General features: G+C 40.6%; 1 protein-coding gene across 7 annotated transcripts in view; it reads right to left on the bottom strand.

Annotated features, from left to right (window-relative positions):
• slmapa (sarcolemma associated protein a) overlaps positions 1–14,436 on the bottom strand; it is a 44,524-nt gene extending 30,088 nt beyond the window's left edge. For 3 of the 7 annotated variants that reach the window (XM_034870171.1, XM_034870173.1, XM_034870175.1), the window contains exon 1: positions 12,620–14,436. In XM_034870171.1, the coding sequence (XP_034726062.1) occupies positions 12,620–12,817 (198 nt within the window). In that variant the 5' untranslated portion in view covers positions 12,818–14,436. The remainder of the gene's footprint in view (positions 1–12,619) is intronic. The other 4 variants (XM_034870176.1, XM_034870177.1, XM_034870178.1 and 1 more) reach the window with 2 other exon arrangements.
• Positions 14,437–16,800: the final 2,364 nt, after the last annotated feature.

Below are 16,800 nucleotides of genomic sequence, written 5' to 3'. Positions count from 1 at the left end.
TTCTGCCCATATTTACTAAATCATTTAACATTATCAGCAGCATGTCACACAGCCAATAAGTAATTATTAAATGACAGTAGAGCTGCAAAGATTAACTGATTAGTAGTAAACTATTGAATTAATCGCCAACTATTTTCATAATCCAGATCGCATATCGATATTCTGCCTAAATATAATCGGGATATGACTTTTGGTCCATATCGCCCAGCCCTAGTATGAGGCAGAGGCAATAATACAGTACATTAACAATAATAGTACTTTGTTTACATTTCTGAATAGGTATTTGTTAAGCACCATTCAATTATAATGCAACTGAACTAAAATATGACAGATTATAGTTTCTTTATGTATTACCAGCACATTTATACAGTAAAAGTCGGGGAAACGTGTGTATAATTTTTTTTATTTTTTTTTAAAGCGTTTCAGGTCGATTTAAATCAGAAAAAAAACGTTAGTCAGGACCCCTGTGTGAGGTCACCACCAAAATCTGATCAGTTCATCCTTGAGTCCAAGTGGAAGTCTCTGACAAGTTTGAAGACATTCCCTCAATGCGTTCCTTAGATATTGCTTTCATGAGAACGGACAGACAGACAGGCATACAGACGGACACATAAAACATAATGCCTTCAGCAAGTAGTGTTTCAATGTACAACTGAAAAAAACAATAGGATGGCTCTTTTAAATAGTGACAGTAGCTGGTAAATCGTAGCATGTGCTGTCTGATAAGACCTGTCTGTAAACGTTTACTAAGCCTCTGATCAGTGAGAACTCACTCATATGTTCACCTGCTACGCCATCTCTTCAGTCCTCATGCCTGCATTCAGACAGGTAAAAGCTTCTGTTCCTTCCACCAGGTCTTCAGAGGAGCCTTCGGTATATTTCTGATAAGTTACAGGTTGTTGTCTGATCTCAGCCAGAGTCAGTCAAACTCATTTTAAACATCCATACCTAACAGTCCGAATCATACAGAAAGTCCCTTTCATCAAACTGTGGTGAATGAGGAAATTAAGCAACTGTGATTCAGCACAAACCCAGAGTTAGAGGGCTGGCTAACTCTAAACTCCGAGGGGACATCATCTATCAGCAGACTCACTGTGCAGTAATCCCAGCTGACTATGAAGCACCATTTACACCTGCAGTCCAGCAGCAGTGCAGACACGGTGTTCTTGTTTTGAAGACATTACACTCTCCAAAATGACTTGCAAGCATGACTTAAGGAATGTTTATTGGTCAACAGGTAACCCAATTATTGGGTGACTTGTATCAGAACCAACAGACCAAGTCGGTCTTTGTTTTTCGTTTCTTCTGAGTAAATAGTGACAGTTTATCTGATCCTCTTTTCTGAAGCGTAGACATGACAAAGCAGATCACCGATTGGTTGACTTACTGACACACTAACCATGAACACTGGCTGCAATTTCCTCTCTGTGTGCGTGCGTGAGAGAGACGGGAAAAAAAAAAAAGATGTCCCTGTTCAGTCAGCTTCCACATTCAGTACCAACATCTCACAGCAAGCTACGGAGTTAATTGAAAACACAACACCCAACAATTCTGGTTTATTCCAACTTAAGTCTTCTTTTGGTGCTTTTGACTATTATTTCTACTTGCACAAGAACAATGTGTGCACACAACTACAGTGAGTACAGCAGGTCAAAGTCGAAGCAGGAAGTGGGTCTGTAATCTGTAATGATTACAGCAGACAGTTTGAGTCATAGTTTTACTGTTGGCCCTTACTCTCTCTTCCAAATAGGTTTCTCTAGCCTGGAAGCTTGTTTACAACCTGTCTGCTCATCACCGTGTTTCCAGATCTCAGATACACTATGTATTTGGTTAAGAATAGTGATATAGGGGCTGTCTCTGGCTCATCCAGAAAGAGCGTGCACCCCCTGTAGGCTGAGTCCTTTGCAGAAGCCCTATGGTCGTCTTCTCTTTCTCTTTTGTTTCCTGCCTATCCACTGTCACGATCAAATAAAGGGGTAAAAGCCAACTACAGCCATTAGTGATTAGTCTCCATCCCAATTAACAATTATGTAACAATTTTACTACCTAACCAAACAGAGCACGTTTCAGGATTGTATGAAACACCAGATTTACAAGTTACATTATCCTCACATGGCAATGTGCATTCATTTAAAAGGTCTGCTGAGTTCAAGTGCTGTAAGAAGGCTCTGAAATACAAGACTGGAGTGTTTGCTGTCACTCAAAAGAAAATGAAAATAATTTTTTTTAAGCTTCTTGAATTAAAAAATAATTCTGAAATAGGGAGATCATTTCTCTCTCTTTTTAAAACTCATCTACACTTGTGACCATTTTTCACCACCACCAACATTCCTGCACCACTTCCACCCACTGGCAACATAACATTTCTCTGGGAAACACTGCATCCCTTTATCGCTCTGTCCTCCTCATTTTGTGCTCTCCACGTCCCTTCCTTCATTAGTGTCAGCCCAACGCATGCCATGTCATTGTGTCGGATTTTTATTTGCCCTCAGTCTCCAAAAACAGCCAACAGGCACGACAACCACTTAACCAGTCAGCAGGTCGACACATGACACCAGTTTGGTTGGACGCTGCGGACAAACTCACGGGTTAATAAACACATAGCAGTAGTCAGTAGTAGTCTCAGCTAACGATTACTACGCTGCATTCCGTGTCACAATGATGCTTTCGTCTTGTCTTGTGATATAAATCCAGCGCATCCCTTTTCTGTACAGTGGTGCGCTGAGTTACTGATTGAAATATATTGAATATATGTTTAGGAAGTTTTCAACAGGTTGTGGAAGTGCATAAACATATCAACATAGTTGTTCTTATTTATTGATATGAACAGTATAAGGTTATTTAAATGTGTGTATATACAGTAGGGCCACGTTTTTCCCTGCCATAATATGGCTTCGGCACAGTGGCTAAAGGTTTTTGCACAGCACCAAAGCGTATGAACGTAAAGACAACGTGGAGAGCATCTGGATGAGGCGACCGTAGAGTGTATAGCAGCCGACTCACGGGACGGGCGACCGCTCATTTTCTTCTGCACACATGTGCCACATGACGGGTCGTGTACACAGCTGCACAAACAGGGTCACAGCCAGCCAGCTTTACATCTTATCAAGTGACTTACTCCGAAAGCTCCTGAAGGAAGCAAGTCATGACTGGTATGATAAACCTGTTATATTACCGCTGTTGTTGAGCTGAGAATAGAGGGACAGAGGCTTGTTAGACTAGAGAGAGAGAGAGAGAGAGAGAGAGAGAGCGAGAGAGAGAGAGAGACAATCATACATGAAACCAGTTACGCTGCTGGGTTTCTCCATCTGTTTAAACAATGTATTTTTAGCCTCCAAACACAGCCTTCTGTTCAGCAGTTTGATGTGGAATGTGAAAATTAGGTATGTCCCGACCAGTGTCCTTTAATATTAGCAATCTGTGGATCCAGAGTTGGATCCAATACTTATATTTTCCAAAATGTTTATTAAGTGAAATATTGTTAAAAGGTTAAGAATCACCTGCCAAAAAAGCTTGATTGAGTAGTAAGATAGCTGAGAGGATTACGCTATAGCTTTCATATTTGTAGGTCGTAGAAAGACTTCTTTACAAACAGGTGTTTTGTATGAAGGTATGCCAAGAAATAAAAAGTACCGTTTTGTGTGTTTTGAGTGACAACTGAAAGGGCAGAGAGAGACAAATATATCTCCAAGTAGTTCAAAAACATTAGAAGAAATCAACGGTAAAAAGTCATCGGTAAAAGAAACTGGAGGCAAAGTACCGAAATGTGTTCCGGTTTTAAATAGAAACAGGTTCCTGTTTCAGTGTCAAGTGAAATTCACATTAATGCCTATAACCTGCTCTACTACTACTCAGTGCTTCCTCGATCCTTGATGGCGGCCCGCCACGGTAAAATCTCTATCGCCATGGTATCAGAATAAATTTACATGGAGAATACACAATATCAAAATAAATAAAACTTGCGTGCAAATTAATTGATGGAACGTGGAACCACTGTTAAATACACAGGTTCCTTAGGGACACCTAATTTGTAGCCCCGCCTTAGCTCTGATGCTCTGATTGCCGATCCCTATGTACCCAAGCTCCGCCTGTATGCAGTTTGAGTCTGAGAGCATGAGTGGTGGAGACCATCAAGAACCAGGACCGGCGTCTTTAGAGGTCTCAAGTCTGGGAAAACTTGGGGTCCCAGTCAGATACAGTAGCACAATAGAGAGAGTGGTGGATCAGACTGATGTTGTAGATTAGTGTCACGTTTCCAGCGTCACGGCTCCAAACCATAACATTAGTTGGGACACACGCTTGATTCTTCAGGCTAACTACAGTATATTAAGTATTAGCTTTAGCCAGGCAGGAAGCCGCTTTCTGTGGTGAAAAATGGCCGAGAGGCGTCGTGATAATGTTGCATTAATCAGGTCATTTAGTTTGTCTTTACAGAGAACAGATATGCTGTATCTTCAGTTTTATAGCCAATTGTCTAATTTTGTTTACAAGTTCCAGATGGAGTCTGGAGATGATGGAGGTACTTATTGTTTACTGTTTACATCTTACTTTACACACTCAGGGGAGAGACTTTGTGTCACTAGGTGGTACAGCTTTATCTAAAAATAAACATTTATCAGTTTGTTCATCTCACGAAGCAGATGAACAAAATGGGATCGTCAAGCAGACAAACTGACCAACACGTATATAATGTGATAATAAAAGATTGATGCTTGGCGACTGTATATCAATATAGTATTGCCACTAAAAATATCACTATGCTGTATTGATTTCTTCCCCCACCCCTAGTTCCAACCCTACTAAATACTATGTCATATAATAGCTACAGTCCAGATGCCAATGAGAACAATCACTTAATAAACTGCAGTGGTATTAGAAACTTTAATATTAAATCATGTATTATTAAAAAAATGCAGAAATCTAACACTTTAATTACCTCCGCCCACCAGGGAGGTTGGTTAGTTAGTCTGTCAGCAGGATTACAGATAAACAACTGGCCCAATTTTCATATAACCTGGTGTATGGATGTAGCATGGGCCAAGGAAGAACACACAGAACACACAGTACATTTTGGAGCAGATCACAGAGCACTTACACTAAATTATTTTTTAACTTTGGTAAACATTAAGTGGCTCCTGTTCTGCATGTTGCTTTGGAATAAGTGTGAAAATTCACACTGCATTAACATTGTAAAATAGGACATGCCGTGGCGGAGGTCTGCGCTCTCTGAACACCTTTCTAGTTTACCCCCCCAAAAAAAAAACATTTCTTATTAGCTCTGTAAAAACAGCTGCAGTGTCTGATGAAGAAACGTTGCGTTTCAACTAGTTAACCTTAACGTCTAAGCCACATGCCAAGATTAAGTGGCTGGTGGGGACTTCTAACAATGAGCTCCTAAAGACTAGCTGCGTCGACAGCATCCTCCTTCCTGTCTGAGGAAGTGTTCAAAAGCTAAAGACTCAGGATGAGTTGCATCACCTGATAATAGGCCAAGTGGTCAAAAATCCACTTGGCCTATTCTTAAGGGACGTATAATTTGTTGTTCCGCTAATTTTTGTCGTCCCCGTTGCTCAAGTGGTTCACAATTAAGAGGTCAATTCATATTTGTGGTTTTCATGACTTTGTTGTGAATTGGTTGCATTAAACAACAGTCTTCTTGCTAAGATTAGATTAGATTAGATTAGATTATACTTTATTCATCCCACGACGGGGAAATTTTGTCGTTACAGTAGCAGCATTTTTCATTATTATTAGGTCACCAGAGCACGCAATAGATCAGTTTTCAAAAACTCCAGCAGGAATATTGCTCCCATTTAATGAACTTTAAGTTGGGACAGATCATTACAGATACAGTGTCTATTTTTTTCCTGAAGGTTCAAATAGCAGTTTGTAATTTATATAAAACCTGACTGACAGCTTTAGCCAAAATGCCAAATGTTTACCAAAACATGGTATGAGGCATAGGTTTACTTTCATTGCTTTTATTCCCATCACATTGGGATATAAACGTTTAGAGGTTCAATACCAGCAAACAGCAGCTGATGCACTCAACAAGAAAGATAAAATGACAAAGCTTGTTTTCACCTGGCGGGAGGGTTATTCCATCCGTGGAGCCCAGCACAGGCTCCTACTCGCCGACTGGTATTTACACCTGTTTAAACCGCGAGGCTTCAAGCGTACAAGGCTTCTTAAACCATTCATTCATTCATACTATAATTCAAATCCGGTTTTCCGCCTGCATTCTTTTCACTTCTTAACTTTGAATCCTCCACAGAGGCCTGACCAAGCGTGACATTGGCCTGCAGAACGATGCTGCAGACCCTGATGTGAGGTATTGCACGGGGTGTGTAGGCCTCCGGACAAACAGGACAAAGAGAAGACAAATTTAGCTCCAACGTCGTTTCACACAGAGCTGCAACACTGATGCAGCAGAATGTACACTCACTAGCAGGGTAAGGAGGAGGCAGAACAACACTTTCGCTTCCAACTATCAGATGCCAAACTCATATCACATACACATCAACCACATTGATGCAATGTTGTGATTAGCAGCTTCAATTATTCAACATTGTATTTACTTTTTCTTGTACCATTCACTAGACCCTGGTGGTAGCGTGGAAACTACAAAAGTGTTTATTACAGATCAGTGTAGTGTATACAGGCTGTGTAGTTTTGACGCGTTACAACTATGTCCTCCAGAAAAGATAAACCTTGTCTAATCCAGTCAACTGGCACATGTTAGGATTCAGTGTACACACACTCGCTGCATGGATTAATGAATGACTGCATAGGTCTAGTGATACAGCTGTATTACAGAGAGATATCCAAAGGGAGTTCTTAATCTGGCTCAAACTGCCTCGTATCTGATCTGCCTGAGTACACCCTTGTAAGTAGGTATTCCACGTATTTCTAGTATCGCCCCTTCTGCGATGGCTCACACATACTTTCTTTCATTATTTGCTGAAACAGCTGTCCACTGCAGACATAACTGCATATTAACACACATATGGCAATTTTAAAGCAGGAATACCTCGCATTCAACATCTCGTTAAGAAAATTGAAAACAAACTTAGGACTGGGAAAAACAACTCCCATCCAACGTTTTGGTCACTAGCATAGTGGCCAATGGAAGGTAAAAAAAAAAAAAAAAACTTCAGATGAGCCTGACATATAGTTTATGTAGCAGTAATGATAAAAAAAAAAAACATGAATGGAAAATCTGACTCCATTGAAACTAACTGTCCTGAGCCCTGGAGTCTTACTGACAAAAACTATTATAGTCACTGTGTAATTAGAAAAGTCCTTAATCACATTTCAATCTGGGGACAGTTTTTCAAAGTTACAAGGAAGGAACAAGTAAGCGTCCGCAAATGACAAAGAACTGACACGGACTGTATAGGGAACTGTCAGTCTGACTGGTCCTCTGGACGGACTACAGCAAGTCCCAGGACCTCCAGGGTTAAGGGCTGTCCACACCAAGAACCTTAACCATAACGATATAAATATAAAATAAATACATTTAAAAATAGTTCCAACTTAACTGGATTGCGGAGTCACAACCCAAACTAAATTATTGGGATCCCTTTCAGAGCAATTTTGATCAAAACCCTGACAGCCAATCAAAATCCATCTAAATTTACAACATGGCATGGAGGAGAGAGCCACGCCAAAGAGATATTTGTTCCACAAAAGTGGGTCTGTAGCATGGAGTGACTTTTCCAATCGGTGGGGCTACGATCCTATAGGTAGTTCTTTGTATTTTTATACATAAATACTTTGAAAGTTTTTCACAGAAACCACCAAGAGTGAATCTTGTGTTTTGGATATCTATGGTTATCATACGGCCGGTGTTTTTGTTTTGGTGCTCTGCTCATCTCTGACACCCGCGAGCCTGTGCTTATCCCCCTTATGTGTGCGCGTCCTTGAGAACTGTAAGTTGTATAACTTATGTGGTCAGTTCATGTTAATGTATTAGTCTATAGCTCTTGCGAATTTAATTCAACTGGGGATTTTTGTTGTTTGTATTGTTCAATCATTAGCTAAACTGCACGTGGCTCACATGTGTATGTTGTAATTAATGTATGTAAGTAGTTAATAGTGAGTTTATTGTTAAGATTTGCCATAGTATAGACTTTACACACACATACACACACACACACACACACGATATAAAGCATCAAAAGAAAAAGACGTTGTCTCCGTCCGTGTTTTAACAGACACACCTGCGGCAAAGTTGGAAACCAGAATCAGCTACTGTGAAGTTTAAAATATAATGCTATTCTAGTCCTTACTAACAGTAATATAATATAGATTGGAAATAGTCTAAAGATGTAGTCATTTCCCTAGGAAAAATGTCTTGTAAAATTCATTTTGTAGATCTGTTGTAGATGATGGGTGCACTATAGGTCCTCAAAAAATACAGTTCACAACGGAAAAGATGCATCATTGTGTGTGAACAGAGGTGAATACATATATTTGTTGTGTTGCAGCAAAGTCACAGTTGCATTTCACGCTCTTAAATATGAATGCACTTCATTATTTGATCTAAAATATTCATTCCACCAGCTGTGCTCGTGTCAATTAGTTCCTCCTCCTTCACAGTGGTCGGTGTCAAGGCAACGATCCCAGAGGGTGGCCTTGACACCAGCGAGCAACAGCACATAACATGTAATCAAAGTGTTACAGGTCTCAAATCTTCACCACATTTCAGTCTGCCTGCATAACAATAAAACCCACCAAATATAAAAGACATGATGTCATTGTGTTGTGATTTCTCCAGCAGCTCCAGGGGAGTCTGAAAAGTGAGCATGTTTGCAGTGATCTCTCTTTGTGGGATCTCCTCCGGTCTTACAGAAGACCTTGCATTGATGTCCAGAAAAACTACATCAATAATGAAGCAATCTGCTGGATCACAGAGCCAACTGGCTGGTTTATATATGACAGGATTCGACCAATCACACCCGTTTCCCTCCAGCGCACACTTATCACACAAAGACAAGATGGTGAAAGCAATCGAAAAATGTCAATTTGTGCAGTAAAAAACATATGATTCAACAGTTTCTATTGACATTTTTACCTTATTCTACGGTTTGCTTCTGCGGATCAACACTCTCAGTCCTAATGCTGAATAATCCAGGGGAAAGCAACAAACTTTGTTTTAACATATTAGAGCAAAATTAAACTGCAGGCTGGTGTAGAACTAACAAAAAACTGCAGACTCATGTGACAAACGATGTTTTTACTACAAGAGGAACCTACGGTTAAGAGGTACTGTTGAGGCAAGCCCAGTTTATGTGCTTAAATTTGGTGTGTGTGTGTGTGTGTGTGTGTGTGTGTGTGTGTATGTGTACACCATTGCCCTTCAACAGTCTTTCAGTATCTATACAAGCAACTATAAAAACATATGTATGGATGCACCAATGCCAGTATCTGTAAACGGACCGCTGCCGTGCCTATGTATTCATAAACTTAATCTGATATGCTGATACTGCCACACACTGTCTAGTAGATACCCATCATTTAGGCACCGGTGAAATATTAGCACCAGAAAATTGCGTAGCCTGTATCTTTTCACGGCAACCCTCCATAGAAGTGCATCAGCCTTTATGAAACAGCAACAGTAAAAATGTATTTCACTGTTTTATTTGGAATAAACTTTGCAACGAATCCGCAGTTCACATGCATTTGAACTGTGAGCGATTACTAGTAGTATAATGGACCATAGTTGATCCGTATTGACGACGGATCAACTATGGTCCATTATACTACTAGTCAATACTGGGTTTGACGTCTTCTCAGTGTAATGGAGCCGAAATATGAGATTCCCAGCAAACAACACATTACAGAAACATGTTTCCAAAGCTGCATGACTTTGTGAATTGTCAGCCAGCAGAAAAACATCCATACCGTCCCGGCCCTACCTGCATGTCACTCACTAGCAACAAACCAAGAATCCATTAAGCATTAAACTTGGAGTAAAAGGATGTTATATCAGACAAACTCTTGTAGATTAGTGTGAACTTTCCAGCCTTGCGGCTCCAAACTGTAGTTGGGAGACCTCTAGTTTTTTAATGCTAACTCAATAAAAGCCAAGGCAACTCTGCAGTGAAGGATGGTCGGGAGATGTTGTGATAACGGGACATTAAACAGGTGCTCTGTTTCTCCGGTGAGGCAAAAACACTGACAATTTTTAATCAGTCATACTGGAACCTGAAGTTATTTTGATACTTTCTTCTCACTTCTGTAGCTTCTCTGCCTGTTAAAAAGCATGTGCATCACCGTGTCACCGGACGGCTACGGTCCTTTTGCCGTTTTTCCATCACATGGTACCTGCTCGACTCGGATCGACCGCAATGCCCCGTCGTTTATAAATGACTCATTTAATTTTACGAGCCGACTGCATCCCAAACGCTACTACTTTCATCTGTGAGTTTTAAACACTGTATAAAATAGGTTTTAAAGTGATGTGATGCTCTCCCTTCTCTTCATTGAAGCCTCTATGTCTACAGGCTTGTGGGGATGTGCAATAGGTGCCAAAAAAGGAAATCTATGTTTGGTACCGCCAATTTGTTTTGTCATGGTAAAAAAAAATCGTGATTCATATTTTTCCCCCGAATCGTGCAGTCCTAATTAGAAACACTTTTCCGGTGATGGCTGAGCATTACTCCGCAGCCTCCAACTGAGCTTGAAAACGTAGATGTGACGTGAGCAACCTGTTTGAAAGTTGTAAGTCTTCTGGTAGCTGTGCAAGAGAAATCTCAAATATTCCCAATCAGCAGAGACGGAGAGTGTAGGTATATGTTAGGAGATCACATAGACACAGGCTAATTATTGCTAACTAAAATGCTAGTTAACGTTAGTAATTAAACCTAAACAGCTAATGTAAGTCAAAACCGTCTGCGTGCTTCTCCTGGCAATACGGGGATTTGTCAACAATGCGACAGCAAGTCGCTTGGTTATGACACAATCGTTAGCCTATTTTTACAAAAAACGACTGACACAGAGCCATAACGTGAGGTATGAAGTAATGGAGCCTTTTATACTGGTCATGTTTCTTTAGAAATAACAGCTGGGAAGGGGAAGACCCAGGACTAAGTGGAGGGATTGTATCTCCAACCTGGCCTGGGAACGCCTCAGGATCCCCCAGTCGGAGCTGGTTAATGTGGCTTGGGAAAGGAAGTCTGGGGTCCCCTACTGGAGCTGCTACCCCTGTGACCCGATACCGGATAAGCTGACAAAGATGGAGTGATGGATTTTTCTTTAGAAATAAAAAATTGACAAATAGAGTCTTTTAACGCTTCAGATGTAAAGTTATTTCAAATGAATGGCGGTCAAAGGAATGCTAGGGAGGGGCTTACCCCATTGGGACTCCCCCGTCTGTCCCTAACAAGGATGACGCAGTGATTAGTGACAATTCTCACCGACCAGTCAATAGTCTGCAGGTTTTCACGTCCCCTTTTGGTATCGCCTCAACGCAATTAGAACCTCGACGGAGGTAGTACTAAAAAAAAGTACCTGTTGGCAGGTACCAGGGACTTTCTTTGTGATGGAAATCCCACCCACCCACACACACAAGTTTTACTTTTGGCTCTAGCAGTTTGTGTTCATTTGCCTTACTTTAAATCACACATCCTGCAAAGTGACTGATACGCATGCGCACATCGCAATGTTGATGCTGAATCAATATATCGTGCAGCCCTATCAGTTAATCAATGCTAGGGAGAGGCATCCTGCAAAGTGCAGCCCTATCAGTCTGCAACCAAATTCATTATACAACACCTAAGTAAACCTCAGGTGACAATAACAAAAGTAATTGGAGCTTTTGGAATCCCAAGTGCCAATAAATCAGTGTATGTTGGTCAAGCCATGTGTGTATACATTTATCCCTGGAGAGGAAAGGATGACGCTACTGATGTCATAAATAGCTTGTGCTGGGCACACACCAAACAGCGTATTTCAAAGTCCCTGCATGCCACATAGTTGGTTAATCCAGTGGCTGTCTCAACCTGTTCAACCTGTTCTACAGAGAAACTAAAGACACACTGAAGCTACACAACGGCAGATGCTACAACACTGATTCAGATCTTAGACCTGTAGATTTTAAAGAAATTACAAGTCTCACAGGTATCTTGTTAAATGGACAGCTAGACTGTCTTCTGTTAGCATAGCTATTTTTGAAGTAGGTGGGACATAAATCCAGACTTTATTTTGTTCCAATTCTTCTTCAGCTTTGCTAGCACGAGGAACACAGCAGTGTCTTTCTACCCACAATCCCTTGAGTTCTGGGATCATTTCAGGTTCTTAATTGGGATAATGAATTAGCCTCCAAGTACAGTGTTGGATACATCTACAGAAGGAAACACTCCAGAGCTTAAGGTTCCCCTCCAAACATGCTTTATGTAAATGTACCCTTTACAAATGTAATCTGTTCAGGCCTGAGCTGAGTGCATACTCTGTAGCAGGTCTTGCTGCAGGTTGTTGTCATGTAAATAGATTACATGTGTGTCTGTGACAGCACTGCTGACAATCTAAATATGACTGGGAATCATTTTGAGGTGGCCATTTGAGAAAATACGGTTATCATCATAACGTCTGTTCAGCCATTGTCATTTTCTCTTACCTTGCCGGTGTTGTGGTCGAACCAAACCAGGGCATGATTCCTGGACAGCACCTTGCAATCAAAGGTGGCGTTGTTCTGGGCCGGGCGACACCGAGCCACCGACCTGCCGATCTTGACTGGCTCATCCAGGTACACATGCCGCTCCTGGAAAGGGTGCGAGTTGGGTCGGCAGGCGAACACAGCCAGCGCTGAAGGCATTGATTTTGGCTTAAGAGTATTACTCCAACCAGACACGAGGGAAAGGTTTTCTTGATCCAGAGTGGCAGTCTTCTGTTGCAATACCCAATGAATAATCTACTATATCTATGGCCTATATGTAGGCGGAAATGGTAGTACTCTTAAGTTCCTAGGCACTAACTAATAAACATTGTCCACTGTGCACAGCCCAGGCTGCACCGCTCTCCCACTTCGATTCAACAAGACTCTCCTGTGTTTGAAACAAATGAAAATAAAAAAACAAACCAACAGGTATAAAAAAGACAAGACATTCCCCTTACTGACTGTCCACCAAAAGCTACATATCGGTACTTATATCTGACAGCGGGCACTATGTACAGACCAGGGTGCTATGTGTCAAGACATACATGACTGAGTATAGCACTGACAGCTTGGAAAACAGCCTCCCACGTCCATCAAACTATTCCAGCACTGGAGCAGACGAGGGCAGCCAGTCAGCCACCACAGACGTGATGTTTAGCCCCCCCCAAAATAGCACAAGCTCCCACCAGTAATTGTGACTACTAATTGAATGAGCTATCAATCCAGTAAACTATCTATCTAATGTAATTCGGAAACAGTTAACAATATTAGTGCGCGTTGTTTTAGCTGCGTTAAGTCTTGTCTTGCACAAAAATAACAACGGGCGTACAACCCAATGTGCAACACGTCTGTTGGTTTACACACATTTGGCGTTAAGTAATGTGTCATCTGTAGTCTATCCGTCATTTAGAGCCATAATCTGTGTGACATTGTTTCCCTGATACAGGGCACCTTAGCTAGCTACCTTACGCTACCACTCTCTCCGCAGAACACCTATTAGGTCGCTAATGACACCTAGCAAGAATAAGCACCCCTGAGTTATTATACATTAACGGTAAAATAGGCAAACTAAAGCAGTTCAGTCTCCTCTCTTCGTCTGAATTAGTTGGTGAGGAGGCTTTAAAACACTCAGACGGGATGAACGGGGGATTAGCAGGTCTTCTTGTGCAACTAAAATGCTAATTGGCTAGCTCGCTAGTGAACAGGCAAAGCGCTAAACTCTCGGCCAACGTTTTCTGGCGTTGTACCAACCAGCTAGGCTAGGCTAGGCTAGGCTAATGAGTGCTGACAAACTTATCAACCGGGTCTTAAATGTTTTCTCCCCACCCCTCTCAACCACTTCGCTTACCGGGTGGAGGCGAAATGCCATCCCTGTCTCCTGGAGCAAATAAAAGCAGCAAGCTAGCCCGCCTTTTGGCCACTACGAAGCCCTGCAAACAAACGTTAGCATGAAGGTGGTGAGCTACCGAGCAGCTAGCTAGCCGGCTAACTGACAGTCAGGGCAGAAACAGACGCGGAAAAATCAGGGGAGTTTCTAGACTGCGGGTCCTCACGCATCACACCAGCCCGATTCTCTTCCAGGAACAACTCCGTAAAAGCCACAAGTTGCGCTGCCGTCGTCTGTCTCAGTCCAGACCGGGTTTGCCGAGACAGGTGTGATTTAAAGCCGTCGCCTTCCTACAGTTTTCTGGAAGGAATCGAGAAGAAGTTGTCCTCCTCCGCAAGTCTCAGCCGCCATAACGTTACTGTAACTAGAGAGCAAACAGGCGGGGTGCGTTCACGGCCCGAGTCACATCATCTCCACTCACCGCTGGGCTCATTAATGCAGTTGACTCTCATAATAATCCTAATTTTACATTAAATATACGTAGTTAATTTTGGGGGGTTAAAGGGATGCTATGGAAATTCATTTCTGCCAGGATTTAATGATAAGTTGGAAATTATTAACAAAGAAAAATACGTTGTGAGTCATATAATTATGACTTACTCAAGTCATAATTGAGTATATTATTGAATATAAGTCTCGAAATCAAGATTTAGAGACATATTTTAAAATTAATATGAGTAATACAATTTTAATTATAACATGACAGCAACTTTGTGTAGGCTACAGAATACATGCACCCATACCTGTGTTTCATATTATGTGATCTGTTTGTACTGTACCACTTTATTGGCATTTAGCCTATTGACTATGACTATTTTCACTATTTTACAGTAAAAGAAGTCAGCCGGATACTGTTACGTTGCTAGATACTGTTTACTGTTTATGTTATAACTATTACTGTCACTTTATTTCTAGTTGTACAATAAATCAATATTTATCTATTTGTAACTTTTGGTACTTTTTATCTTTATCCTGTGTACTTTAATAGCATTGATACGGAGATAGTGATTGCATTGATAGAGGTTGCAATCTTAATCTTTTTTTACTTGTACAAAGCCAGAAACTATATTTTTTATTTATTTTCTACAGTTTGTAGCTGACTTTGACTATTAGTTTATTTATTTCTTTAGTGCTCTTCTTCTCCGGCTGGCGTAAATGTAGCCTAAACAGGCAGTATTTTTGATCAAATATGGTATTATTGGATTATAAAGGTAAAAATGTAACTGAGTTGGAGCCAATTTTGGTCCATATTGCAAGATGTCAAACGTTTCACAAGCAATAGAAAATACAAAACACACATGTGACTTGAATTTGACTATTCTTAGAGCTACAGTTTGTATTAACATATCTAAACTATTTGTATAACAAATTACAAAAAATATGTTAGTTTATTTTCTACCAATTGAAACCTGACTCTGTTGGGTTCATAGAGTGACGATTTGCCTACTAGATGGTAAGAATAAGGTCATTTGTCCTGTGTTTATCTGATATGATGTGATATAATTGACCAATTCCAGACACATTTACAGGAAAAAAAGGGGAGAAAAAGAAAAAGGGTTTCTGGAGGTTTTCCAATTGGGATGCGAAAAGTCTGTGACTCAGATATAGTTGGATTTCAAAGGATTTTAAAGGGCATTTGGGGAGCTGGGGCTCCACTAGGTGCTTCCCAAAACTTAGTGAGTGTACCTTTAATCAGTTTTTCTATCTTAAAAACTAGTATCTGTTGTGGTCTTACAATATACTTTTCAGTAGACTATTCGTACCACTACTGAAGCTTTCCAGCATCACATAGATAGATAGATAGATAGATAGATACATAGATAGATAGATAGATAGATAGATAGATAGATAGATAGATAGATAGATAGATAGATAGATAGATAGATAGATTGATGTTTATTGATCCCAAGAAAAATAGGAAATTCCGGTGTTACAGCAGAAAAATCAGTCACAAAGCACAAAATATAAATATAAATGAAATACAATATACATGAACTAATAATATGAATAAAGTAAAAAGAACAAATATTTGAATATGTACAAGATGGGGAAACAAACATGTGCAACTGCTTAAACAATATGCTAAAATGTTAAAATGTTTGCTACATGTAAATGTAAACCAACCAAATGTGCAGGTTGCATTAGTGCAGTAGTGTTGTGTCCAAAATTCTTTTTTAGCACCCAGTGATGACATGTTAAAAAGTGTTATTGCTTGTGGTATGAATGATTTTCTGTAGCGGTCCGTGCGGCATCGAAGCTGTATATATAATATAAAGTATGTATACTGTATAATATACAGCATATTAAAGCGTATTAATAAGAACACCTAATGACTATTTTACAGTTTCATCAAGGAGTTTTACGGCCTGGGAAAGCGGGGGGGGGGGGGGGGGGGGGGGGGGGGGGGGATATGTTTGAGGAGATCAAATTCTGCTTAGGGCTCCAGAAATGTCCCTGCTGTGTTATGGTGAACCGACAGCTGAGACCAAATCGATGCTGGATGAGACAGTGGGGCAGTAACGGGACAAAACACCACAAGTCGCTTTGCTGCTCATTTTGGTTTCATTCAGTTTTTCATTGCTAATGTTTTCAGTTTTGTGCTTCTAAAACAAGCGGTTCTCAACCTACTTCGGCACAATTATGTGGTAAAATGAGATATAAATCAACTATTGAGATATTAAGGGTGCAAAAAATAATAATTACAGCTGAAGCAGCTGATTTGAGGGTCTAGTCCATTAAATAGGTCAAAAAAAGG

This window comes from Etheostoma cragini, chromosome 4 (assembly GCF_013103735.1).
Source record: "Etheostoma cragini isolate CJK2018 chromosome 4, CSU_Ecrag_1.0, whole genome shotgun sequence".
In the NCBI taxonomy this organism is placed as follows: domain Eukaryota; kingdom Metazoa; phylum Chordata; class Actinopteri; order Perciformes; family Percidae; genus Etheostoma; species Etheostoma cragini.
Note: the sequence above shows the minus strand (reverse complement) of the source record. Positions and strands in the feature narration are given on the sequence as shown.